Source organism: Pistacia vera, unplaced genomic scaffold, assembly GCF_008641045.1.
Source record: "Pistacia vera cultivar Batoury unplaced genomic scaffold, PisVer_v2 Contig496, whole genome shotgun sequence".
Classification (NCBI taxonomy): domain Eukaryota; kingdom Viridiplantae; phylum Streptophyta; class Magnoliopsida; order Sapindales; family Anacardiaceae; genus Pistacia; species Pistacia vera.
In genome coordinates, this window is record NW_022196330.1 from 703,609 (window position 1) to 729,095 (window position 25,487).

General features: G+C 35.3%; 2 protein-coding genes and 1 pseudogene across 2 annotated transcripts; 1 reads left to right on the top strand and 2 right to left on the bottom strand.

Annotated features, from left to right (window-relative positions):
• The first annotated feature begins 222 nt into the window (after positions 1 to 222).
• LOC116105260 (C-factor) lies at positions 223 to 3,747 on the top strand. Its single transcript, XM_031391706.1, has 6 exons — positions 223 to 531; positions 1,644 to 1,796; positions 2,208 to 2,301; positions 2,470 to 2,552; positions 2,995 to 3,148; positions 3,348 to 3,747. Exons 1-6 carry the CDS (start codon positions 364 to 366, stop codon positions 3,581 to 3,583), a joined length of 888 nt encoding a protein of 295 aa, XP_031247566.1. The 5' UTR covers positions 223 to 363; the 3' UTR covers positions 3,584 to 3,747.
• Positions 3,748 to 4,540: 793 nt separating this feature from the next.
• Positions 4,541 to 15,238, bottom strand: LOC116105281 (pentatricopeptide repeat-containing protein At4g20770). The gene is made up of 6 exons (XM_031391728.1): positions 14,898 to 15,238; positions 10,155 to 12,479; positions 9,918 to 9,934; positions 9,708 to 9,835; positions 4,799 to 5,379; positions 4,541 to 4,653 (listed from the first exon to the last, which is right to left on the bottom strand). The coding sequence occupies exons 1-6, from the start codon at positions 15,236 to 15,238 to the stop codon at positions 4,644 to 4,646; spliced, it is 3,402 nt and encodes a 1,133-aa protein (XP_031247588.1). The 3' UTR covers positions 4,541 to 4,643.
• A 3,857-nt stretch (positions 15,239 to 19,095) lies between these two features.
• On the bottom strand, positions 19,096 to 25,487 carry LOC116105282 (annotated as a pseudogene).

The window sequence follows — 25,487 nt, forward strand, 5'->3', positions numbered from 1 at the left end:
AAATGATAGATAATAAAGGTTATTATCAGACTCCTTGAGCGACAGTGAATTAAAAAAATTATACCCCCCTTAGAAAATATCAAAATCCCCCTGAATACTTTTTCTCTGAGGGTTTTGATTAAAAGAACCCCAATATTTAGGGGTAATTAGTAATTACCTCAAAATTTTAATATATGGTTCTCATTAAGCTGATTATTGTGATCATGTCACATTAATAGCATGAAGAAATACAGATAAAATTAGGATAAATGATGTTCAATAACATTAATGAGCCAAAACAGAGTAGATAGATAAGATGAGTGTTATACAAATATGGGTTGAGAGAGGTAAAGATCCAATATTTCTCTAACAGAAGCTGAAAAAATGCAACTTTTCAGTCTAAGCCAACGTGCATTTATGGCTACAACATCACTGGCTGGGGCTCTCAGATCAATTCCAAGGGCTAGTTTTAGTTCTGGTTCTGGTTCTGTGAAATGGGATGGTGGGGTTTCAATGGTACAAGGAGCTTCAAGAGGAATTGGCCTTGAATTTGTGAGTATTATTGTGTTTCTTTGATACCCTTTTGAGATTGTTTCACTTTTTGATCAAATTCTTGTTCATAATTGGCTTATTGATACATTGGATTTGTCCCTTTATGGTATATAATAAAATGGCTTGAAAATGGTTAATTTTTCCTCGTGGTTTGCAAATGTTTAGACAATTTCTTGAAACGGGTTCAGTTACAATTAGAATGGAGTTCATAAAGTTGATTTTGTTTCATATATTTTTATGGTTATGTAGTTAGAATTGCTGCTTGTGGAATGGAGTTAGAATTGCATATGTTAAATTTTCATATATTTACTGGAATTTTGCCAATTTTGTTACGGCTTGACCTGTCATCTGGATGGTAAAGTTGAAGGCCATCTTTTTTTGCTTTGTTTTATTTAAATTTAGTCATGGCTAAATTATTGAATTTCTGGTGTTGCTAAACAGTCTTGCTATCAAAGTCATTTGTCTTGATAAATGGATATGATGGCCATAATTCTTGTGGAGCTTAAAGTTAAAACTTGACGGTTGGATAATAAGTTTGTGATATTAGGGTTATGGTTTTCAAAATTTAATCTTGGGCAATTGTTTAGTGGAGTAATTTTGAGAGCTGAAGAGTTATTATGAAGATGGTAACCTTGAATTGTGTTTTTTCAATTACCACCCCGAAGGCTCTTCCATGGACATTTTGGATTCACCTCCTGGGTTTTTTTTTTTTTTTATTTATTTTTTATTATGTGTTACTTTTGGGTCTGCTCGTTATTTGTGTCATAGGTTCTGTTTTCATGGTGCACAGCCAGCCAATATTCATCTCATTTGACATTTCAAATTGATTCGGTTTGATGTCTTACATAGCATTCTTAGGCATAGTATGTTCTTGGCATGCCTGTATTATCATGATTGGATAGTAGTAGCAGAGACTGTTTGACTATACGCAATTGTGCAGAAAGCAAACTATAGTTGTATCATTCCCTCGGTTTAGTTTCTTGGTGTAAAGAATCTGCTACCATGAAAACATTCTTATTGTTCTTTTGAATATGCTTAACTTGAATTCAATGCTGCAAAAATACAAGCGAAGCAGTGGAATGCATTATGACTTGTTTTTTTGCCTCATATAGGTTAAGGAACTGCTGGAGAAAAATGATAAAGGGCATGTTATTGCCACATGCCGGAATCCAAATGCAGCAACAGGGCTTCTTGATTTAAAAAATAAGTTTGTTGAAAGACTTGACATTTTACAGTTGGATCTGACTGTTGAAAGCACCATAGAGGTTAGATTGCTCTCATTCTTATGCTTTGCTTATATGTCTTTGTGCTTTTTTGGTGATGTTCTCTTAGTTTTCAGTGGATTGATGATAATCAAGCTTTATAATCTATTACTTACATCATCATTCAGTTTCATCTGTCTTTCTATGCTTCCTCTAGCCAAATGTTTCCTTTCAATTCCCTTTACTAGCCTAATTGATGGGAATTTCTTTTTCTTTCTTTTTTTTTCTAAAGATGATGAAATTTACAACTATTTTGGATTGAGAAAGCGGTTGTAATATCTTTAACATTAATAATGTCCCTCGTCTTCTTGGAAATAAGATGTTCTAATGAATCTTGTTCTCTTTGTCTTTCTATCTTATCAATTGGAAAAAATTAATTAAACTTGTGTCTTCTGGTTTAACATTATATTTCAGGCATCAGCAAAGTCTATTACAGAGAGATATGGCTCTTTAAACCTTCTCATTAATGCGTCAGGCATTCTTTCAATACAGAATGTGTTGCAACCAGGTAGGGGTAATTCTTCATTTCGCTCAGTCTTCCTGGATAAGGTGTTGGTTCAACTATAAGAGTTTAACCCTCCTATGTATCATCCAATAATGAACCAACTAAAAGCTAACTGTTTGTTTGAACCAGTTATTAGGGCTCTTAACTTATTTTCTTCAATTTTCAGTACAGAAACAACATTGAACAAAGTAGAGAGGTCATCCTTGATGCTTGCTTATGAGATTAATGCAGTGGGTCCTATTCTGGTGATGAAGGTGTGCTTATTTTAGGTTATCTTTGACATGGAAATGGTATGGTGGAAAAATAAAAATAAAAAGATCCTGTTTGTCATGGATATTTCTTTGCAGTTGACATCCCAGTGGCACTTGAATGGCAGACTGGCAGACAATGAATCATTTTACATGTTTCCATGTTTTCATTAGTCTTAGACAATGGAGAAAAAATATATTGAAAGAGGGCTTTTCTTTATATTCCCAAGGTGGACACTAATGCAACTCTAAGCTACTGGAAACGCTTTAACAGCTTACTATTTTTAAACGTAAACTGGTTATTGATAACAATTTTAGATGATACTCAAGTAACTTCTCCTGAAAAATAGGTTCCAGCATAATCGTGCTTAACATTTTTTGTTTTGTAGTTTTTGAGTTTGAAGATTTGTGTCATCACTTAATATTATCGATGTGTTTGCATTTTCAGCATATGTGGCCTCTTCTTAAGGTTGGAGGAGGGACTGTGACTGAAAGGGAAGCAGCAGTTGTGGCCAATTTAAGTGCCAGAGTAGGATCAATCGGGGACAATCGCCTGGGTGGTTGGCACTCCTATCGTGCATCAAAGGCTGCCCTTAATCAGCGTAAGATCCTCGCTATGAATTATTGACTGTAGTGCAGAAACATTGAATAGATGCTTCTTTCGAGTGTTTCTGGTGATAAATGTATGATTCCTTTGTATAATTTCATGTTAATTCATCGGTCAGTTGATGCTTGCAGTGATAAATGTAGGATTCCCTTGTGTAATTTCATGTTTATTCATTGGTCGATTGATGCTTGCAGTAACAAAAACTGTGTCGCTGGAGTTTGCTCGAAGGAAAGATCCAGTTATATGCATTATGTTGCATCCAGGCACAGTGGACACTGATCTCTCCAGGCCATTTCAGAGAAATGTACCGGAGGGCAAGCTCTTCACCAAAGAGTTCTCAGTGCAGAAGCTTTTAAACATCATCGAAAACACGAAGAAGCATGACAACGGGAAGTTCTTTGGCTGGGATGGTCAAGAAATTCCCTGGTAGTTAATACAATTTTTCCTGAAAACACAAGAGGAAGTAGGATGCTATCTCATTTTGGATCATTTTCATATTTTGTTATTGCTGCTTCAGTTGCTTACTGTATTCTCAATTATAAGATATCATAAGATGTTGACGAATAGAATTACAATGAACAATTGCCAAATAAAGGTGCATGTTACTAAAATTTTGTCGCTAAATTCATCACTCTCTTGATCTGAGCTTTACATCTAAATTACAGAGGCCAAAAATACTGTTTTAAAACCCAGCCAGCTGAACCGATTGAATCGGGACCCCGAGCCTTCACTGGGTTGGGTTACAAAATTTCTCATTCATTCAAAACCTTAGAAATTAGGATATCAATCCGTAAACAATTGAAGGCTGGAATGTTAAGGTTTTTGAAGAGAAATTATCGGTGAGTGTAATGATGGCAACAATGTCGATTTTCGGTGAATGAATCGATCGAAAATCGCAAAAAAATATCTTTGAAAAAATCCCACTGTTGTGGCTGATTGGGGAGGTGAACGGGAAAAGGGTAAGATGAGTTTTGATCAGGAGACTAAGAAAAGTGTTTTCATGGTGATGAAAAGTATTGTTGTCGTCGAAAACAAGCTATATTTATCGATGTTGACGACGGTGTTTAGGATATTTTTGCAAGATTTTAAACCTATAAAACTTACATGTAAGTTTCAAAAGTATTTTTGTTAGATTTCAAACCTTTGGATACAGGTTTGATCCATCAGCCAACCCAAGACCCGACCACTTTGCCGGATTTCACCCAGGTTGGGTTTTAAAATATTGGCCAAAACTACACTATGCTAATTCTTTATTAGTCATGATTTTTGGTGAGAAGACCAATTATTTTTAGTATGGCAAGCTTTAAGTGTAGGAGTGTAATCAACACCAGAAAAACTTTGAGAATTACATTATTATTATTATTAATACCAGAAGTAGCATCATACATAAGATGATAACATTCTCATCACTGTTTAATTTATTCTAACTCACTCTTAATATACTTTATGATGGCTTTCTCAACCGACCGCTGCTTCAATTCTATAGCAATTCAGTGAATACTGCAAAATCATAAAACAAGAATCAATATAACTCTGAACCCATTTGATATTATATTTCATTGATTATTCGTCTTAATGCGTACCCTCTTCCATATATTGATATGATTAATATAATTAAAAATGTCTAAGGTAAGTAAATACTCACGTTTCGCAGTCTGTTTTTGAGGAGACACGGAAACCAACATTGATCTTGCAAATATCAGGAAGCTTGCTCAAGAACGCATCGTTGACCTTCATAGACTTGGCAGCGCTCTTTAAGCAGCGGCAGATATCCTTCTTATCATTAACACTTTTCACAGATTGAGCAAGCTGTTTCAGCCCACTGCAGCATTCATTAGTAGGTTTTGGTGCCTTGCCTGTGGCATACGTTGCACATGCAGCTGCTTTAGTAACCACAAAGTTGCACTGGACCGCCGCCTCGCTGACATTGGCAAGGAAGAAAAGGACTGAGAGGAGAACTAGCATGGAGAAAAAGAGGTTCTTCATGGCTAAATATGGCAATGTAACAGTGTTAGCAATGTGATCCTGGGAGTTTGATAGTGAACTTGTTTGGTTGATGGGAAAATGAAGTGGGGTTGAGGGGTTTATATAGTGAAACTGATTCATTATTGAGACATTGGAAATGGAAGTTTTGAGCTTTCCCATGAGAGTTTGAACATTGGGGTTGATGACAAATAAGTGACATGAGCAGAAATGAAATTCAACGATGGTCCTGGCTTCTACCATCTAGGAAATTGAAATTTTCTGAGTCTTCTTGGGTTTGTAAATGGTTGCAATCAGTGTTCATGCTTCCAGACTCTTCTAATCTACACCACCGATTGACCGAATGAGGACAAAATTGTACAAGAGATTGTCAGGGCCGTCTCTAGAATATTTTTGACCTTAGACAAGAGTTATTTTAGGGTCCTCTAATAATATAAGCATATATTAAAAAAAATTATTATTATTATTATTATTATTATTATTATTATTTTACCTTTTGAGATAAAAAATCACTAGGAGAGGTGGACAGCAATCGACAGGCTAACAAGGTTAGATTGATGGGGGATTTTAGAGAGTAGATGTTGGAAAAGTGATGGGTGGTGAAATGGGTGATTTCCAATGCCAAGATTGATAAGAAAAGGCTTGAGAAATCACGGCTCAAAAGGTATCAATGACCGGCGATTGGCAGAGTAAACGGATAAGGTATGATAGGGGTTTTGGTGAGAGGGCTAAGGGGAGGAAGATGGTGGTGTCGGGGAAGACCAACAATGTCGGGTAGATGCCAAAAAGGCTGAAAATAGTTGTCGTGTGGTGGAGTTGGGTTGCGAGATTCATCAAAAATTAGTCAAATTAAGAGCTATCAAGGTTGGGAAATGATAAAATGATGATTTCGGTCGATTTTGGTGAGAAAATCGACCGGAACCAAAATTGACCGAAATCAACTCTAAACCACTGGCGGTAGAAGAGGGCTGGAGATGATTTATGTGAATGTCAAATTTTGGGATTGAATTGAGGGTGAGTAATTTGAGATATGTAAATGACTATTTTAGTGTTCCATTGTTAAAAGAGATTCAATGTGTTAATTTAGGGGTATAAACTAGAATATATTAAACTAGAGGTACAAACTTGCTATTTTGTTAAAATTTGGGTGGGAATATATGTAAAAAGTTTATAATAAATTTAGGCTTTTTTGGCTTTTTTTTGGAGGTCCCTTGACTTAGATAAGAAATTATAAACCATTTTCATTTTTGTAAGATATTCAAAAAAAAAAAAAAATTATAAAAAATTTGGGCCCCCATTTTTTTGGGGCCCTAGGCAAGTGCCTCACCTGCCTACCCCTTAAGCCGGCCCTGGAGATTATGGGTGTGTTTGGTTCAATATTTCAACCCATATTCTCAATCTTATTCCCCAAATATTGTTTAACACATTATATTTGAGAAATATTAGTGTATATTTTTAATTATTTTTAGACCCTTTAAGTTTATTAATTTCATTAAATACCCCAAAAAAAAGTTTAAAAATTAGTAAAAGCAACCCCACCCACCCGTAATTGCCAGATTCCGGTAACCACCGTCGATGGTAGCCGGAATCTGTCACAACGGCTTACACCACGACCGAAAATGGTCGATTATTCATCGATCTGACATTTTCTGCTAGATCCACAGTGGATCTAGCCGGAAAAGGCCAGATCTGGCCGTCAGCGACGGCCTAAGAAATGGCCGTTGTTGACGATCAACAACGGCCAAATCTTGACCATCGTTGACCGACAACGACGGCCATATCTTTGGCCATCGTTGACGGCCATAGATGGACCTTTATAGCAGTCGACGGCCACATCTGGCCATAGATCTAACCTTTTTCGGTCAGATCCGTGGTGGATCTGGCCAGAAAAGGCCAGATCGACGCGATAGGACACAGATCCGACCGGTTTGTGTTGTAACGCAATTTTTCGGCCAACCATAATCTGGCACTGCGGGTGGTGGGGGTGTTTTTGTTATTTTACATAATTTTTATATATTAGAGTGTTTAATTAAATTAGCAAACCTAGGAGGTTTTTTAAAAATTTTTAAATTTTATCTCGTAATAGTCCCCTATTCAACTACCCAATATTATTCCCAAAATAATAAACCAAATGCACCCTATAATATCCTCCCTCCGTTTTTTTATAATAATTGTTTTAAGTTTAGGCACGAGTTTTAATAAAAATAATTTTGTCTCTCCCACCAACTTTTTCCCCTGATTTTGTAAGTGGGAAAAGACTTTGCAAGTGGAAAACTTTCCCGCTTATTTAAAAAAAATTGAGAAAGGACAAGACAAAATGGAAAGAGAGATAAAGGAGATGTGGGCATGATGAAAAATGGAGAAAAGATAAGACATGAACGATTTTTATTTTGAAAAAATTAAAAACCCTTAAAACGATTATTATAAAAAAACGGAGGGAGTATAATAAAAGCAATGTGATCTATGGCATGATAATAATGACTATTTACTACCACCAATCTTATGAAATGCTATAAATACATATCGTTCTACGAAAGAATGTCTCTAATGTAAATAATTTAAGGAGTTGACTATAACACTATGGTAATGCTATGCGTACTAACGAATTTTACTAATCAGCGTACTAACCTTTGTTAAAATTACATATGGTATTCGTACTATGCGTATGGTACCCGTACTATGCTTTATGTTAGTGCGCTGATTAGTAAAATTCGTTAGTACGCATAGTATTATTGATAACACTAATATGTATTAAGATGGGAATGCAACTTGTAATGTAGAAATGATGGCACTATGATAATAGTACCCCTTATCCGAGCTTAAGAGTTAAGGTAACCTTACCCTCTAGAACATATCCATTCATTCTCTAAAATGATTACTTGTAACATGATAAAGTATGACATTCTATGTTTCAACTCCTTAAATCTATTGAAAAGGCTATAAATCTAACATTTAATATTAAGAATTTATTATTATGATAATAAGAAATTCTTAGGTGAGGACCATCTGCCATTTTTAAAATGTGGACAGTCATTTATCTAACAATAATAAATACTACTCCCTCCGTTTTTTTTATAATAGTCGTTTTAAGAGTTTTTAATTTTTTCAAAATAAAAGTCATTCATGTCTTGTCTTTTCTCCACTTTTCATCATGCCCATATCTCTTTTGTCTCTCTTTCCATTTTGTCTTGTCATTTCTCTACTTTATTTAAATAAGCGGGAAAGTTTCCCACTTGCAAAGTCTTCTCCCACCTGCAAAATCAGGTGAAAAAATTGGTGGGAGAGACAAATTTTTTTTTTATTAAAACCCGTACCCAAACTTAAAATGACTATTATAAAAAAATGGAGGGAGTAAAAGACAAAATTTCATTATTTTTTGATACAAAAATTTTAGACAAAATTGATGATCACATTGTAACCTTAGAATTGAATGTTATCATATAAAGAATTGGTTAGAAGCTAAAATTCTTTATTTTGCCAAAAAATGTCTATCTTCCTTTCAATCCAATCTATTAAGTAGCACTTTGTTTTAACTGATCACCTTCAAAATTTTATCACAAAAGAAAATTTCTTCTATAATTGCAGGACATTTTTTGATCTAGCCGATTCCATATCCCAAAAATCAATCTAAGTGCTCAATATCAAGTATATATTCTTGTTTAAAGATATTACATATCATCTATTGGAAAAATCCTATCATTAGAACTCAGTGATAATTTACACAAAGAAGTTCTTTTAGTCTTATTTTAGCTTCCTAACTATATATGTATGTTCCACAGTTAAGGCCTAATACTTTAACCCATCAAAACAGGGTGCTATAGTCAAATGCTAAATTCTTAATTATGGAATCTAATTTAGGCTTCCTTAAAATTCTTCCTATTGCTTTTTATATGTAAGTAATATCAGAAGTCTTTAATTTTATTTACTCTATGTATAGAAAATAACACTGTGATGTAAATAATTCCATGTTTTTCGTAGAGACTACTAATCTTGCACTTTTAGGAATAGATGTTTCAAATGCTCAAGAAATAATACTATGATGTTATTCTAGCATTTGTAGAAATAGTTTTAAAAGTCACTAAATTGTGTTGATAAAATATAAGGGCGAATATCAGAATGTGTAGTTAATAGTATGCTGAAAGTTAGCGGAGGTATTTTCTTAATCCAATCGTCATAACATTTTATTCACAATACCTAATAAGAACCATGGATGCATATTTTTCTGCCTTCTTTTGTAATCTGTATTTGTCAATATCAGGATGGCATGTGAAAATTTACATCTTACCCACCATAATACTTCTGCATAATTTATAGAGAGAAGGAGAAAGAGGGTTACCAAATTGTAACTCAACAAGAGCTCAGGGAGAGATCTACCAGAGATGAACAAAACAACTCTCAAGGAAAAACTTGCATAAATTTTATTTTGCAGCGACCTCTTTCTCCCCTATACAGAAGAAAATGGAAAATATTCAGCATCATTAAGTTGTCATTCTGATTAGCATAATCCTTAGCAGCCATCAACAAAAATGAAACCCCACCCTTTCTGCCCCCACCCCTTTGCTCAAGTATACCTGATCAACATTGTAATCCACTTTGTTTCCCAAATCAGCACAAGGAATGAGCACCATCCAAAGGGTACTATTTTCTTTGATGTAAGTCAAAGAAGAAACCACTAGACAGGTATAGCATACTACCGATGCTGCAGAATGTACTGAAACTTATAATGCAGTAGACAAAGCATGCTGCAGAAATACAACTAGCTTTAATCTCCTTGATATCACCTTGCAACCTTGAAAATCTGTGTCACAATTACGGTCCATGTAAATAATATATACAATATTGAGAAGATGAAGAGTTTACAAGGTGTTCCAGATCAGAGAGAGAGAGAAAGAGAGAGAGAGAGAGAGAAATTCACCGGATGTAACCAGCAAAAGTGCGCAAGACTTGTTCAGCTAATAACGCTAATGTCTCAATCATTCACCCATAATCCTCTGGTTATTGTCCACCATAAGACTTACATTGCATCGTTATGTTCAATCCAACTATATCCTGGATCTTTAACTACATCATTTTCATTCATTAGCTCTCTCACAGCCCTCAAGTCATCCCATCTTCCTGAAGAAGAATAGACGTTAACAAGAAGTGAATAAGTAGCAGAATTTTTCGGGTCTAAGCGAAACAGTTCTTCTGCTGCCCTTTTTGCTAAGCTCACATTAGAGTGAACTCGACAAGAACTTAAAAGAACCTCCCATATAACTGGATCATCTTTATACGGCATCTCATCTATAAGAATTTCTGCTTCATGGAAACGACCAGCTCGACCTAGACAGTCCACCATGCAAGTATAGTGATCTAACTTTGGCTCCAGATGATGTCCTTGCTTCATGGAATTGAAGATTTCAACCCCTGCATCAACCAGTCCTGAATGGCTGCAAGCAGTCAAAACAGCAACAAAGGTTATATCATCAGGTTTCTCACCTGATGCAATCATGTCCTTGTAGAGACATATAGCCTCATCTCCATATCCACTTTGGGCATATCCATGTATCATCTCATTCCAAGTGACAGTATTTTTGCCATGCATCATATCAAAAAACTTCCTAGCTCCATCTACATCACCACATTTACAATACATATCAATAAGTGCACTCCCAACAAAGACATCATTAACATATCTGTCTTTCTCTATTTGAGCATGAACCTGTCTCCCCTGAAATGAGGAAGATAACTTTGCACAACAACTCAGCACAGTTGCAAAAGAGAATTGAGTAGGAAACATCCCATTTTGTTGCATTTGCTTAAACAACATGAAAGCTTCTCTATCTAGAGAATTGAGCGAATAACCTACAATCATAGAATTCCAACAGACAATATCCAGTTCAGGCATTTTATCGAATATGTGTTCTGCTAACTCTATCTTCTGACACTTAGAATAAACACCTATTAGTCCACTGGCAACAAAATTGTCAATATGAAAATCAATTTTCAGCGAGGCAGCATGGATCTGTTTCCCAGCCTCCAAAAACCCCATTGCTGCACATGAGCTGAGGATAATAGCCAGAGTAGTCCGATCGGGTTGCAACCCTCGAAACTGCATATCCCTAAACAGCTTTATAGCTTCCCTGTGATTCTCAATTTGGGAATAGCCAGAGAGCATGGCATTCCATGAACTCACACTAGGAATCAACATGCTATCAAACATTTGTCGTCCAGTTTCAATATCCCCAGACTTGACACACGCTGCAAGCATATTAATATAAGTGACTTCATCAGGTTCAAAGCCACGAACTTGCATTCTTTTCAAACATTCAATAGCTTTCTTGCTTTCATATCTCTGGCCATACCCAGCTATCATAACATTCCAAGAAACAACACTGACTTCAGAGAGATTAGCAAACACCACTTCAGCACCGTCCATGTCCCCATTCTTTGCATACATATCAAGTAATGAATTACTCAAATGAAGATCTCCTTCAAACCCAAGTTTAATAGTAAGACAGTGCACTTGTTTCCCATGCACATTACTGAAAAACCCATCATCACTCTCAACAAAACCATGAGAATTCCCTCCACTTCCTCTAGCACAAACACCCAAAACACTAGACAGCGACACAGAATCAATACAAACCCCTTTCCTATACATCAACCTAAACATCTCCAAAGCCTCAACAACTCTATCCGTCAGCGCTAACCCACCCATCATAGTGGTAAAACTAACCTCATTAGGCGCATCCATCTCCCCAAAAACTCGAACCGCACATCTCGTCCACCCACACTTGGCATACACACACAACAAAGCATTACCTACATACATATTCTTATCAAGTCCAATCTTAACCGCAAGGCCATGACACCTCCTCCCTTGCACAACATCCAACACCGCTGCACAAGCACTCAAAACACTAGCCAACGTGAAATGGGTAGGCACATAACCTTCCTCAATCATCCTACAATAAACCCTCAACGCCTTTTCTTCAAACCCTTTTCGTACCAGTGCACTAATCACATTATTCCACGAGACAACATTTCTCTCCGGCATTTCATCGAACAGATTATACGCCAGTTCTAAATTTTGGGCTTTGCATTGGGCACTTAAGATTGCGTTCCAAGAAAAGATGTCTCTACGGGACATTTTATCGAACAGGTGTTGGGCAGATTTTGGGTTGTTGCATTTTGAGTATAATTCGATGAGGCGATTGGAGAGGAAGGTGTCGTAGAAAAGGCCATTGCGAAGAATGTAAGCGTGAAGAAGCTTGCCTGATAAATGGGCTTTCTTGTCTATGCAAGATTGCAAGAGATTTGCTAGCAGGAATGAACGATTTTTATTTTGAAAAATAAAAACCCTTAAAACGATTATTATAAAAAACGGAGGGAGTATAATAAAAGCAATGTGATCTATGGCATGATATAATGAATATTACTACACCAATCTTATGAAATGCTATAAATAACATATCGTTCTACGAAAGAAGTCTGTAATGTAATAAATTAAGGAGTTGACTATAACACTATGGTAATGCATGCGTACTAACGAATTTTACTAATCAGCGTACTAACCTTTGTTAAAATTACTATGGTATTCGTACTATGCGTATGGTACCCGTACATGCTTTATGTTAGTGCGCTGATTAGTAAAATTCGTTAGTACGCATAGTATTATTGATAACACTATATGTATTAAGATGGGAATGCAGCTTGTAATGTAGAATGATGGGACTATGATGTAAGGGTAACGCTACCCCCTACAGAGCGTACAGTTGAGGTAACGTTACCTCTAGTACATATCCATTCATTCTCTAAAAGATTACTTGTAACATGATAAAGTATGACATTCTATGTTTCAACTCCTTAAATCTATTGAAAAGGCTATAAATCAACATTTAATATTAAGAATTTATTATTATGCTAAAGAAATTCTTAGGTGAGGACCATCTGCATTTTTAAAATGTGGACAGTCATTTATCTAACAATAATAAAATACCTCCCTCCGTTTTTTTTATAATAGTCGTTTTAAAGGTTTTTAATTTTTTCAAATAAAAGTCTTACGTTTGCCTTCTTCCACCTTTCATCATACCCACATCTCTTGTCTCTCTTTCATTTGTCTTGCATTTCTCTACTATTTAAATAAGCGGGAAAGTTTCCCACTGCAAAGTCTTTCTCACCTGCAAAATCAGGTAAAAAGTTGGTGGAGAGACAAATTTTTTTTATTAAACCCGTGTCAAACTTAAAACGACTATTATAAAAAAATCGGAGGGAGTAAAAGACAAAATTTCATTATTTTTTGATACAAAAATTTTAGACAAAATTGATGATCACATTGTAACCTTAGAATTGAAGTTATCATATAAAGATTGGTTAGAAGCTAAAATTCTTTATTTTGCCAAATATTACTCCTTTCAATCCAATCTATATAGTAGCACTTTGTTTTAAATGATCACCTTCAAAATTTTATCATAAAGAAAAATTTCTTCTATAATTGCAGGACATTTTTTGATCTAGCCGATTCCATATCCCAAAAATCAATCTAAGTGCTCAATATCAAGTATATATTCTTGTTTAAAGATATCTATCATCTATTGGAAAAATCCTATCATTAGAACTCAGTGTAATTTACACAAGAAGTTCTTTTAGTCTATTTTAGCTTCTACTAATAGTATGGTCCACAGTAAGGCCTAATACTTTACCATCAAAACAGGGTGCTATAGTCAAATGCTAAATTCTTAATTATGGAATCTAATTTAGGCTTCCTTAAAATTCTTCCTATTGCTTTTTATATGTAAGTAATATCAGAGTCTTTAATTTTATTTACTCTATGTATAGAAAATAACACTGTGATGTAAATAATTCCATGTTTTTCGTAGAGACTACTAATCTGCACTTTTAGAATAGATGTTTCAAATGCTCAAGAAATAAACTATGATGTTATTCTAGCATTTGTAGAAATAGTTTTAAAAGTCACTAAATGTGTGTTGATAAATATAAGGGCGAATACAGAATGTGTAGTTAATAGTATGGTGAAAGTTAGCGGAGGTATTTCTTAATCCAATCGTCATAACATTTTATTCACAATACCTAAAAGAAACATGGATGCATATTTTTCTGCCTTCTTTTGAATCTGTATTGTCAATATCAGGATGGCAGTGAAAATTTACATCTTACCACATAATAATTTGCATAATTTATAGAGAGAAGGAGAAGAGGGTTACCAAATTGTAACTCAACAAGAGCTCAGGGAGAGATCTACCAGAGATGAACAAACAACTCTCAAGGAAAACTTGCATAATTTATTTTGCAGCGACCTCTTTCTCCCTATACAGAAGAAAATGGAAATATCAGCATCATTAAGTGTCATTTGATTAGATAATCCTTAGAGCCATCAACAAAAATGAACCACCCTCCCCCACCCCTTTGCTCAAGTATACCTGATCAACATTGTAATCCACTTTGTTTCCCAAATCAGACAAGGAATGAGCACCATCCAAAGGGTAATATTTCTTTGATGTAAGTCAAAGAAGAAACCACTAGACAGGTATAGCATACTACCGATGCTGCGAATGTACTGAAACTATAGCAGTAGACAAAGCTGCTCCAGAATACACCTAGCTTTAATCTCCTTGATATCACCTTGCAACCTTGAAAATCTGTGTCTCAAACCCATTTGATATGATATTTCATCGATTAGTCGTTTTAAAGTGTACCCTCTTCCATATATTGATATGATAGATATAATTAAAAATGTCTTAAGGAAAGTAAATACTCACGTTTCGCAGTTTGTTTTTGAGGAGACACGGAAACCAACATTGATCTTACAAATATCAGGAAGCTTGCTCAAGAACGCATCGTTTACCTTCATAGACTTGGCAGCGCTCTTTAAGCAGCGGCAGATATCCTTCTTATCATCAACACTTTTCACAGATTGAGCAAGCTGTTTCAGCCCACTGCAGCATTCATTACTAGGTTCTGGTGCCTTGCCTGTGGCATACGCTGCACATGGAGCTGCTTTAGAAACCACAAAGTTGCACTGGACCGCCGCCTCGCTGACGTTGGCAAGGAAGAAAAGGACTGAGAGGAGAACTAGCATGGAGAAAAAGAGGTTCTTCATGGCTAAATATGGCAATGTAACAGTGTTAGCAATGTGATCCTGGGAGTTTGATAGTGAACTTGTTTGGTTGATGGGAAAATGAAGTGGGGTTGAGGGGTTTATATAGTGAAACTGATTCATTATTGACACATTCGAAATGGAAGTTTTGAGCTTTCCCATGAGAGTTTTGAACATTGGGGTTGATGATAAATAAGTGACATGAGCAGAAATGAAATTCAACGATGGTCCTGGCTTCTACCATCTAGGAAATTGAAATTATCTGAGTCTTCTTGGGTTTGTAAATGGTTGCAATTAGTGTTCATGCTTCCAGACTCTTCTAATCTACACCACCGATTGACTGAATGAGGACAAAATTGTACAAGAGATTATGGGTGCGTTTTGCCTATTATTTTTATCCATATTCTCAGTCATATTCTTCAAAATGTTGTTTGTCACATTATTCTCAAAATATTAGTCTTTTTTTAATTACTTTTAGATCCCATAAGTTTATTAATTTCATTAAATACCAAAAAAAAAAGTTAAAAAACTAACAGAGACACCCCCACCCACAACACTTGCCAGATTTCGACAACCACCGTCGGTGGTAGCCAAAATCTATCACAACAATTACATGACCACCAGAAATGGCCAGTAATGACCAGATCTGGCCTTTTCTGGCCAGATCCGCCACGGATCTAGCCGTCAACGACGGTCAAAGAAATGGCCATCGTTGACAAACAACGACGGCCATATCTTTGGCCGTCGCTGACAACAAAAGTTGGCCTTTTCCGGCTAGATCCGTGGTCCGATCGGATCTGGCGGGTATTCGATCGATATGGCCTTTTCTGACCAGATCCGTGGTGGATATGGTCGGAAAAGGCCATATCAATCGAATACCCGCCATATCCGACCGGATTTTGTGGTTATCGAATCCACCGCCAGAATCTGGCACTTTGGGTGTTAAGGGTATTTTTGTCATTTTACAATATTTTAATATACAAGGGTGTTTATTAAATTAGCAAACCTTGGGGGCTTTTTCATAAATTTTTAAATTTTATCTCGTAATACTCCCCTATTCAACTATCCAATACTATTCTCAAAATCCTACCCAAAATAATAAACCTAATGCACTGTATAATATCCTCCCTCCATTTTTTATAATAGTCGTTTTAAGTTTGGACACGGGTTTTAATAAAAAAAATTGTCTCTCCCACCAACTTTTTCCCCTGATTTTGCGGGTGGGAGAAGACTTTGCAAGTGGAAAACTTTCCCGCTTATTTAAATAAAATAGAGAAAGGACAAGAAAAAATGGAAAGAGAGATAAAAGAAGATGTGGGCATGATGAAAAGTGAAGAAAATACAGACATGAACGATTTTTATTTTGAAAATTAAAAAAAAACCCTTAAAACGATTATTATAAAAAACGAGGGAGTATAATAAAAGCAATGTGATCTATGGCATGATAATAATGACTATTTACTACCACCATCTTATGAAATGCTATAATACATATCGTTCTACGAAAATGTCTGTATGTAAATATTTAAGGAGTTGACTATAACACTTGGTATGCTATGCGTACTAACGAATTTTACTAATCAGCGTACTAACCTTGTTAAAATTACATATGGTATTCGTACTATGGTATGGTACCCGTACTATGCTTTATGTTAGTGCGCTGATTAGTAAAATTCGTTAGTACGCATAGTATTATGATAACACTAATATGTATTAAGATGGAATGCAGCTTGTAATGTAGAAATATGGACTATGATAGTAAGGGTAACGCTACCCCTATCCGAGCGTACGAGTTGAGTAACGTTACCCTCTGTACATATCCATTCATTCTCTAAAATGATTACTTACATGATAAAGTATGACATTCTATGTTTCAACTCCTTAAATCTATTGAAAAGGCTATAAATCTAACATTTAATATTAGAATTTATTATTATGCTAATAAGAAATTCTATGTGAGGACCATCTGCGATTTTTAAATGTGGACAGTCATTTATCTAACAATAATATAACTACTCCTCCGTTTTTTAATAATCGTTTTAAAGGTTTTTAATTTTTTCAAAATAAAAGTCTACTGTCTTGCCTTTTCTCCACTTTTCATCATACCCATCTCCTCTCTCTCTTTCCATTTTGTCTTGCCATTTCTCTACTTTATTTAAATAAGCGGGAAAGTTTCCCACTTGCAAAGTCTTCTCTCACCTGCAAAATCAGGTGAAAAAGTTGGTGAGAGAGACAAATTTTTTTTATTAAAAACCGTGTCCAACCTTAAACGACTATTTATAAAAATCGGAGGGAGTAAAAGACAAAATTTCATTTTTTTTGATACAAAATTTTAGACAAAATTGATGATCACATTGTAACCTTAGAATTGAATGTTATCATATAAAGAATTGGTTAGAAGCTAAAATTCTTTATTTTGCCAAAAAAGTCTATCTTCCTTTCAATCCATCTATTAAGTAGCACTTTGTTTTAAATGATCACCTTCAAAATTTTATCATAAAAGAAATTTCTTATAATTGCAGGACTTTTTTGATCTAGCCGATTCCATATCCCAAAAATCAATCTAAGTGCTCAATATCAAGTATATATTCTTGTTTAAAGATATTACTATCATCTATTGGAAAAATCCTATCTTAAACTCAGTGATAATTTACACAAAGAAGTTCTTTTAGTCTTATTTAGCTCCTAACTATATTGTATGTTCCACAGTTAAGCCTAATACTTTAACCCATCAAAACAGGGTGCTATAGTCAAATGCTAAATTCTTAATTATGGAATCTAATTTAGGCTTCCTTAAATTCTCCTATTGCTTTTATATGTAAGTAATATCAGAAGTCTTAATTTTATTTACTCTATGTATAGAAATAACACTGTGATGTAAAATTTCCATGTTTTTCGTAGAGACTACTAATCTTGCACTTTTAGAAATAGATGTTTCAAATGCTCAAGAAATAATACTATGATGTTATTCTAGCATTTGTAGAAATAGTTTTAAAAGTCACTATTGTGTTGATAAAATATAAGGGCGAATATCAGAAGTGTAGTTATAGTATGCTGAAAGTTAGCGGAGGTATTTTCTTAATCCAATCGTCAAACATTTTATTCACAATACCTAATAAGAACCATGGATGCATTTTTTTCTGCCTTCTTTTGTAATCTGTATTTGTCAATATCAGGATGGCATGTGAAAATTTACATCTTACCCCCCTAATACTTTGCATAATTTATAAGAGAAGGAGAAAGAGGGTTACCAAATTGTAACTCAACGACTCAGGGAGAGATCTACCAGAGATGAACAAAACAACTCTCAAGAAAAACTTGCATAAATTTTATTTTGCAGCGACCTCTTTCTCCCATACAGAAGAAATGGAATATTCAGCATCATTAAGTTGTCATTCTGATTAGCATAATCCTTAGCAGCCATCACACAAATGAAACCCCACCCTTTCTGCCCCACCCTTGCTCAAGTATACCTGATCAACATTGTAATCCACTTTGTTTCCCAATCAGCACAAGGATGAGCACCATCCAAAGGGTACTATTTTCTTTGATGTAAGAAAGAAAAACCACTAACAGGTATAGCAACTACCGATGCTGCGAATGTACTGAAACTTATAATGCAGTAGACAAAGCATGCTCCAGAAATCACACTAGCTTTAATCTCCTTGATATCACCTTGCACCTTGAAAATCTGTGTCACAATTACGGTCCATGTAAATATATATACAATATTGAAAGATGAAGAGTTTACAAGGTGTTCCAGATCAGAGAGAGAGAGAGAGAGAGAAGAGAGAAATTCACCGGATGTAACCAGCAAAAGTGCGCAAGACTTGTTCAGCTAATACACGTTAATGTCTCAATCATCCACCCATAATCCTCTGGTTATTGTCCCCATAAGACTTACTTGCATCGTTATGTTCAATCCAACTATATCCTGGATCTTTACTACATCATTTTCATTCATTAGCTCTCTCACAGCCCCAAGTCATCCCATCTTCCTGAAGAAGAATAGACGTTAACAAGAAGTGAATAAGTAGCAGAATTTTTCGGGTCTAACGAAACAGTTCTTCTGCTGCCCTTTTTGCTAAGCTCCATTAGAGTGAACTCGACAGAACTTAAAAGAACCTCCCATATAACTGGATCATCTTTATACGCATCTCATCTATAAGAATTTCTGCTTCATGGAACGACCAGCTCGACCTAGACAGTCCACCATGCAAGTATAGTGTTCTAACTTTGGCTCCAGATGATGTCCTTGCTTCATGGAATTGAGATTTCAACCCCTCTCAACCAGTCCTGAATGGCTGCAAGCAGTCAACCAGCACAAAGGTTATATCCAGGTTTCTCACCTGATGCAATCATTCCTTGTAGAGACATATAGCCTCATCTCCATATCCACTTTGGCTATCCATGTATCTCTCATTCCAGTGACAGTATTTTTGCCATGCATCATATCAAAAACTTCCTAGCTCCATCTACATCACCACTTTACAATACATATCAATAAGTGCACTCCCAACAAAGACATCATTAACATATCTGTCTTTCTCTATTTGAGCATGAACCTGTCTCCCCTGAAATGAGGAAGATAACTTTGCACAACAACTCAGCACAGTTGCAAAAGAGAATTGAGTAGGAAACATCCCATTTTGTTGCATTTGCTTAAACAACATGAAAGCTTCTCTATCTAGAGATTTGAGCGAATAACCTACAATCATAGAATTCCAACAGACAATATCCAGTTCAGGCATTTTATCGAATATGTGTTCTGCTAACTCTATCTTCTGACACTTAGAATAAACACCTATTAGTCCACTGGCAACAAAATTGTCATAGAAATCATTTTCAGCGAGGCAGCATGGATCTGTTTCCCAGCCTCCAAAAACCCATTGCTGCACATGAACTGAGGATTAGCCAGAGTCCGATCGGGTTGCAACCCTCGAAACTGCATATCCCTAAACAGCTTATAGCTTCCCTGTGATTCTCAATTTGGGAATAGCCAGAGAGCATGGCATTCCATAACTCACCCTAGGAATCAACATGCTATCAAACATTGTCTCCAGTTCAATATCCCCAGACTTGACACACGCTGCAAGCATATTAATATAAGTGACTTCATCAGGTTCAAAGCCACGAACTTGCATTCTTTTCAAACATCAATAGCTTTCTTGCTTTCAATCTCTGGCCATACCCACTATCTAAACATTCCAAGAAACAACACTGACTTCAGAGAGATTAGCAAACACCACTTCAGCACCGTCCATGTCCCCATTCTTTGCATACATATCAAGAATGAATTACCAAATGAAGATCTCCTTCAAACCCAAGTTTAATAGTAAGACAGTGCACTTGTTTCCCTCACATTACTGAAAAACCCATCATCACTCTCACAAAACCATGAGAATTCCTCCACTTCCTCTAGCACAAACACCCAAAACACTAGACAGCGACACAGAATCAATACAAACCCCTTTCCTAACATCAACCTAAACATCTCCAAAGCCTCAACAACTCTATCCTTCAGCGCTAACCCACCCATCATAGTGGTAAAACTAACCTCATTAGGCGCATCCATCTCCCCAAAAACTCGACCGCACACTCGTCCACCCCACTTGCATACACACACAACAAAGCATTACCTACATACATATTCTTATCAAGTCCAATCTTAACCGCAAGGCCAGACACCTCCTCCCTTGCACAACATCCAACACCGCTGCACAAGCACTCAAAACACTAGCCAACGTGAAATGGGTAGGCACATAACCTTCCTCAATCATCCTACAATAAACCCTCCCGCCTTTTCTTCAAACCCTTTTCGTACCAGTGCACTAATCACATTATTCCACGAGACAACATTTCTCTCCGGCATTTCATCGAACATTTACGCCAGTTCTAATTTTGGGCTTTGCATTGGGCACTTAAGATTGCGTTCCAAGAAAAGATGTCTCTACGGGACATTTTATCGAACAGTGTTGGGCAGATTTGGGTTGTTGCATTTTGAGTATAATTCGATGAGGCGATTGGAGAGGAAGGTGTCGTAGAAAAGGCCATTGCGAAGAATGTAAGCGTGAAGAAGCTTGCCTGATAAATGGGCTTTCTTGTCTATGCGATTGCAAGAGATTTGCTAGCGCAGGAAGATGGTAGTTTTTTCTGTTGCATTTTGTTTGGGCCGGTAAATTATGAGTGTTTTGTCTCAATTTATAGTTTTAAATTAAATTGACCTATTTGTTTATAATATTTTTGAGCTTATAATTACTTACGAGACAAAAAAAGTTTGAGGGAGGTATTATTATTATTTTTTTATTTTTTTTTTATAAGCATTCTGTTTATAATGTTTGATCAAGTATATTCCACACACTATCCTTGTTTAATTTTAAATTTCATGTATACTGTTATTAATATATACATTTTTTTGTTATTTATAATAAATATACTTATAAGCCACATTTTACAAATACGTTAACTATTTATTAGTCACTTATAAATCTTTAACCAAACCATATTGCTTAAAATTTTAAATGCTTATAGCTAAATTTTAAGCTAATTTTCATAAGTTCAGACAAACATGGGTTGATTTTGTAAGAAAAATAGGTGGAGATGTTTCGTGAGTTACAATTTTACCCTTGAGTATCATGACTAACAATTTCCACCAACCATATTGAAAATAACAATTTGCCCTCATAGTTAACTTTCCATTAGGTGGCGTTTTGGTTGAAGGTTTCCTTCGTGTACTCCAGTAATATCATCTTATGTCACTAATATTATCATGTTTGGCTGTCAAATAATAAAAGATTTCAGTAATCCTCCAATACCAATGATAATCATTGTTAGTTATATAGGTGGCAATCTGAATACTATTATTTTCTTAAGTATTTTAAGTTACTTGGTAATCTTAATTTTGTTATAATTTTATCCCTAATTAAAAAAAAAAAAAAAATTGGATACTAATGCCCTTATTTTGAAATCAATTTACAAGAATATTTATGGACTATTTTATCCTTACGCACAAGATTTTTAGAACATTATTACCCTTATACTTTAACAAATTACCCAAGACCATAGCCGGATCTGGCCACCACTGTTGTCTGCCAACCGCCACCATCGACAGTCGTCAGAATAGTGCACAGTTGGCTTGACTAGGATCTGACCGTTAACAGTCATGGTCTGGTCGGAAACAGCCAAATCAACGCATGGTCGATCGTGTGTCGTTCTGGTGACTGTCGACCGCGGCCGACAGTGGTGGCCAGTGACCGACAGTCATTTTGGGTGGTTAGAGGTGTTTTGGCTAATTTTTAATCTTTTATTGTGGCTGGAGTGTTTTAGCAAAATCTCAAATATAAGGGGTTAAAAGAACCAATCTAAATAATAATAATAATATTAGAAAATAAGGATAATTCAGTAATTTATATAACATACCCACAAATTTATTATTTCCAAACAAACATATTAATTATTTATACCTACTAATTTATTTCAATCTAACTGAACATATTTAATATAACATTCATAATATTCTTCAAGATAATTGATATTCTTATTAATATAATATTCTCAATAATACAATATTCTCTAAACCAAAAACCCCCTTTAGGAGGCGTTTGGTTCATGAAATATTTGAAAGTTAGATTACCTTGAAGATTACTGGGAATCTTTAGAAAAATGTGTTTGGTTAATTGGTGGGTATGTTATATTAATATGTTTGGTTGGGAGGAATAAATTGGTGGGTATGTTATTTAAATTACTGAATTGTCGTCTAATTAAATATTATTATTATTATATTATGTTTTAATATTGATTATTATTTGGATTATTATAACCCCTCTGCATTTAAAAGCTTAGCAAAATCAACCTCATAATAAAAGTTTAGAAAATCAACAAAACACTCCCACCAACCCAGCCACTACCGGCCGCCAGAAACCACTGCACGNTCGTGAGTTACAATTTTACCCTTGAAGTATCATGACTAACAATTTCCACCTACCATACTGAAAATAACAATTTGCCCTCATAGTTAACTTTCCGTTAGGATGCGTTTTGGTTGAAGGTTATCCTTCGTCACTCCAGTAATATCATCTTATATCACTGATATTACCATGTTTGGCTGTCAAGTAATAAAAGATTCTAATAATCTTCCAATACCAATGATAATCATTATTGGTTATATAGGTGGTAATCTGAATACTATCATTTTCTTAGGTATTTTAAGATTACTTGGTAATCTTAATTTTGTTATAATTTTATCCCTAATTGAAAAAAAAAATTTGGATACTAATGCCCTTATTTTGAAATCAATTTACAAGAATATTCATGGACTATTTTATCCTTATACACAAGATTTTTAGGACATTATTATCCCTGTACTTTAACAAAACCCAAGACCATAGTTGGATCTGGCCACCACTGTTGTTTGCCAATCGCCACCGTCGGCATTCGTCGGAACAGTGCACGATTGGCTTGACTAGGATCTGACTGTTAACAGCCATGGTCTGGTCGGAAATTGCCAAATCAACGCATGGCCTGTCGTGCGCGGTTCCGTTGACTACCTACCACGACCGACAGTCGTTTTGGGTGGTTAGGGGTGTTTTGGCTAATTTTTAATCTTTTATTATGGCTAGGGTGTTTTCTCAAATATAAGGGGTTAAAAGAACTAATCTAAATAATAATAATAATAATAATATTAGAAAAAAAAAAGAATAATTCAGTAATTTATATAACATACCCACCAATTTATTCTTTCCAAACAAACATATTAATTATTTATACCTGCTAATTTATTTCAATTTAACTAAACACATTTAATATAACATTCATAATATTCTTCAAGGTAATCGATATTCTTATTAATATAACATTTCTAATAATACAATATTCCCTAAACCAAAAACCCTCTTTAGAGGGCATTTGGTTCAGGGAATGTTGAATTGCTAAAAAGTTAGATTACCTTGAAGATTACTGAGAATCTTTAGAAAAATGTGTTTGGTTAATTGGAGGGTATATTATATTAATATGTTTGGTTAGGAGGAATAAATTGGTGGGTATATTATTTAAATTACTGAATTGTCCTTTAATTAAATATTATTGTTATATTATTTTTTAATATTGATTATTATTTGGATTATTATTACCCCCTGCATTTAAAAACTTAGCAAAAACAACCCTATAATAAAAGTTTGGAAAATCAACAAAACACCCCCACCAACCACTGCCGGCCGCCGACAACCACTGCAGGCCGTCGGCAACCACTGCAGGCCGCCAGTAGCCGGCAACCACTGCAGGCCGCCAGTAGCCGGCAACCACCGTAGGTCACCGATAGCCGACAACCTAACGGCGCACGGAAGGCAAGAAATGGCCTCTGTGCGCCGTATGGCCATTTCTGGCTAGAGATCTGGTCCAAAATGGCCAAACGTGACAGATTTGGCTGTCGACGGCCAGATCGATGGCCGTTAATGACCACAGACAATTGTTGGATATCTGGCTAGAAATGGCCATATCGGCGCACGACGACCATTTTCGGCATTCCGTGTGCCGTTCTGGCGATGGTTGCAGGCGGCGGCAGGTGGGTGGGGGTGGTGGCTTGGGTGGGCTGCAATTTGTTTTGAATTCAAGGGTAATTTTGTCCAAAAAGTTAATTTATTGTGGTAAAATAGTAAAAGTCATATTCATATAAATAAATTTAAAAATAAGGGTATTATTGTCCTAAAATTTTATTAATAAGGGATATAATTGTAACAAAAAAAGATAACCCTAATAATCTTAGAATACCTAAGAAAATTGAGGTAATCAGATTACCTCCAATATTACCAATAGTAACCACTATTGGTATTTGAAGATTACTGGTATCTTATATTACTTGACAACCAAACATGGTAATCAAGTAATATAAAATGACTTAACCTCAATAATCTTCAATAACTCTCAACCAAACGCCCCCTTAGGGTTTTGATGTTCAATTGAGTGGACTAAGAGGTAAATTGCAGAGACAGTCAAGAAAGAAAATTGTTATTTAATGATATTTTAGAAATTAACTCATCTTTCACGTAAAAAAAATAATTTTGTTAATTATTGCTCACTAATAAGATTTAGATTTTTGTTTTTTAATCAAACGTATTAATTTAAGTCAAGCAAAACCATAACCAAATTTTCTCTACAAATTCACATTTCTTCAATCTCTAAACACTAGACAACATAAAAAATCTATTGCTGGTGTTAGTTTACATATTTGAATACAACTTATACAAGTTTGGTACAT